General features: G+C 39.2%; 1 protein-coding gene across 1 annotated transcript in view; it reads left to right on the forward strand.

Moving 5' to 3' along the window:
• Positions 1–3,318, forward strand: part of LOC106107761 (histone-lysine N-methyltransferase EHMT1-like) — a 5,478-nt gene extending 2,160 nt beyond the window's left edge. Inside the window, exons 4-8 of the mRNA XM_013288761.1 lie at positions 318–517; positions 777–1,000; positions 1,354–1,571; positions 1,919–2,068; positions 3,065–3,318. Of these exons, the coding sequence (XP_013144215.1) occupies positions 318–517; positions 777–1,000; positions 1,354–1,571; positions 1,919–2,068; positions 3,065–3,318 (1,046 nt within the window). The remainder of the gene's footprint in view (positions 1–317; positions 518–776; positions 1,001–1,353; positions 1,572–1,918; positions 2,069–3,064) is intronic.
• The last annotated feature ends 301 nt before the right edge of the window (positions 3,319–3,619 follow it).

Consider the following 3,619-nt stretch of genomic DNA (forward strand, 5'->3'; position numbering starts at 1 on the left):
CTCACTAAAACTCGAAATTCCATTAAAATTTTAACTTCTCACAGATGATTGCCGAATACCAAACTGTTTAAGATTCTTTTTAGTTATATGTTGACTTGCTGTCATATCTGAATCCACTTCCTTCTTGTACATATCCTTTTTCACACAATCAATCTAAAATTTCTTTCGATCTTCCTCTTCCTTTGTAGACATCCACATTCATTCTTAACACTTTCTGGTTTCGTCCCAATTGTCTCATCGGATAACATAACCATACCACGCCATGTTTGTTGATTCATTTACATTGATAAATGTATGAAAATTGTGTCTGTGTTCAGAGCCGGTGTTCTGCCAGGCTATCGACAGTGTGGAGGGGGTGCGCGTGGGGTGCTCGCACGGCGCGGCGCGGGCGGCCGGCGAGCTGCAGCCGCTGGTGCGAGCCGGACCGCGCACACCCTACATGCTCGCCTGCCGCCTGCATACTGCACAGCTCAGAAAACATATGTGCTGTGCTGCGTGTGGTCTGTTCTGTGCACAGGTATTATATACCATAGACTATAAAGTGTCTTTTATATGAGAACAAGTTAAAGTTGTGCTCTATACCATGAGTTAGTTGGGCTGATGTGGCAAGAATAAACGAGTTGAAAGAATTCTAAGATTCAGTTGTAAAGTTTTGTCTGTGTTTTTAATATTAATACAACGAAGTACATGGTTTCGGTTTTCACATATGTTCCACTATAGGAAACATTATATTTGCTTTATATTCAGGGAACTTTGACTTGTTTTTGCTTTTCCAGGGTATCTTCTACCAGTGTTCCTTGGGCCACTTGTTCCACTTGGAGTGTGGCATCCAGGGCAGCGCAGAGGGCAAGGCGGGTGGGGGTGGGGGTGCGACGGGGTGTCCGCACTGCGGCGTGCACTCGGTGCTGTGGCAGCCTGCCAACAAGGACTGTGCTAAAGTCAAGATAGACATGCACTGCAGCGGCAAGCGGGTATACCTGCCTGAACAGAGGGAGCAGTCGTAAGTCTTTCGTTTTTTGCCAAAAAGGTCTGATGGGATATGATGGTGGCAAAGACATTTAAAATATATAGACTAGACATAGGGAACAACATTTTTTCATCGGTAACTTCTTTGTACGGTAATATCTCTCTAGTGATATTATGTGAAAAATGTGTCAACTATGCTTCTCTCGAGATATTTCTTTAATCTCTTAGGATGGTAGTAATTTTGTTCTTAGATTTTTAAATTTGGTAAAACATACAGTAATTTTCTTCAAACAATTATTTGAAAATAAATTTCAAATATATTGGCTTTATTACAGGTTAACAGTTAACGGTCACATTACGTGGTTTTAATAATTATTTTTTTCCCAGAATACCAGCTTACATAGGCTTTGGTGGGATCAATCCATCTCTAATCGAGCAAGGTCCTGTCATCCCTGAAGACCTGCTGCCATCACCTCCTATAGACCTGAAGAAGCTGTGCGAGGAGACAGTCAGCGCGGAGGAAGACGAGCCCATCGATAAAGTGGAACTACTACACGACGCTATTATAGCTGGGGAGACTCCGGAGCAATTGATACCCAAAATTGGTATGATTTATTTAACTAGCTTTTGCACGCCACTTCTTTCAAACTATGTTCTACATTTATGCAAAATTCATAGAGGTCCGTTGTGCTATTTTGCAAATGCAAACATCATTATGACATCCATCCATCCATCCATTTAAAACATAAGCATACTTAGTGATAAATCTTACTAATATTATAAATGTTAAAATTTAGGTGGATTAATGGTTTTTGCTACATATTTTTAGAATGTGTCAACAGATCTAGATAAAAGGCTCTGAAGTAGAATACACTGTGAAAGAATACATATGCTAGTAATTAAGTTTTTTCCACTTAGACTGTGTTGATATAAATAATTGTTATATTTGCAGTGTCAGCGAAGGGCGAGGGTCTTGAGGCGGCGCTGTGCGTGTGCGCGCGCTGGGGGCGCGGCGCGGCGGCCTACCTGCTGCACTTCGCGGGCGCCGGCCTGGACGCGCGCGACGCGCTCGGCCGCACGCCGCTGCACATCGCACTCACCGGTAACTGACACCACTCACACCCAGCTCAGCAGGCTACAGCTAGTATGTACTAACATACTGGCTGCTCGCGACTTTGGCCGCACAAGTTAAAATATTGTAAAAATATAGCCTATTTTACTCAGCGATAACATAGCTTCCTAGTTTTTTTTTTTATTTTATCTATACTATTATAATAAAGCGTAAACACACATTTCTTTGTTGCCAAAGATGTCAGCAATTACAGCATATTTTTGTATAATTCCTATTTTAACGAAAAGCCCTACACTTGCGTCACACTTTAGGCTATATATTTTAACGCCATTAGACTTTGGGGGTAAATATTTTGGATAAAAACCTTAATGTGGGAAAGAGACCGTAAGTTGCTGCCAACATCAAGGAAGCAAGGTTGTCATAATGTCATGTCATTTTGACATTTGTAATTGATAATTTGACAAATGTAAACAATGAAATAAAATTTTCATAATTTCATGCGGATGAAGTCGCACGGAAACAGCTGGTTTATTTATATAAGTATACACAACAGCTAATTTAACCACACAATTACATAGAATAATAGAACAAGTATACACAAAACCGATAAATTAGCCAATATATGCAAAACTACATTATCAGAAACAATTTATTAAGGTTAATTTTAAATATAAAAACTTTTAATAAAATGGTGATTATTTTTTAATTCGGCCCGGTAGTTTTTGAGTTATTTCAATACATACGAAAATACCGAAAAATAAATCATTCCTTTTATAATATTAGTATTGACAAACGGGCCTCGATAGACGATAATATAACTAAATCGAGGGATAGGAGATTTGCCCCGCCCAACCTCCCACTGGGAACGCCCATTTGACACACCCACACTCTTGTAATAGTGTCTCGAGTCCATGGGTGCAAGAAATGTTAAATGCGATCATACAGGTGCCATCGCTGCTTTATATGTAACAATTTTTGAGAAACTCTTGACAAGTAGTAATTTCTAAAAAGTTTTATTTGTTCCAGTATTATTAGACAAAACAAACACCACCAAGAGTAAAAGCGAGACTGTTAAAAATGAAGAAGAAAAGCCAGAAGTAATGGATGTAGATGAGAAGAATGATAATAAAGAAGATAACGAAGAGGATAAAAAAATTAAAGAAGTGGAAGAAGATGATATAACGGAAAGTGAAGTAAATAAACCAAGCGATGAGGACCTCATGAAAGTTATCAGATATTTGATAGCAGCAGGATGTGACGTAAACCTTCCTGTGAGTTAATTTTTTTAATACGAAATATCTACCTTATACCTTTTAAATGCAGAAAGTTTCTAATTTATCTTACTAATATTATAAATGCGAAAGCTTAGATCGATGGATGGATTTTTTGTTAGAGCTCGTAGCCTAAACTGCTGAACGGATCTGTAAAAAATTTGGAATAGATGTAAAACGTAGTCTACATATTCTACTTACTGTTGTTTTTTAGTTCCACAAGGACGGAGTCGCAGGCGATAACTAGTAGTGTAATAATTCCATTTACCAGGGTCCGGATGGTATGACGGCGCTGCACGTGGCGGCGCAG

This window comes from Papilio polytes, unplaced genomic scaffold (genome assembly GCF_000836215.1).
Source record: "Papilio polytes unplaced genomic scaffold, Ppol_1.0 DF821845.1, whole genome shotgun sequence".
NCBI classification, from domain to species: domain Eukaryota; kingdom Metazoa; phylum Arthropoda; class Insecta; order Lepidoptera; family Papilionidae; genus Papilio; species Papilio polytes.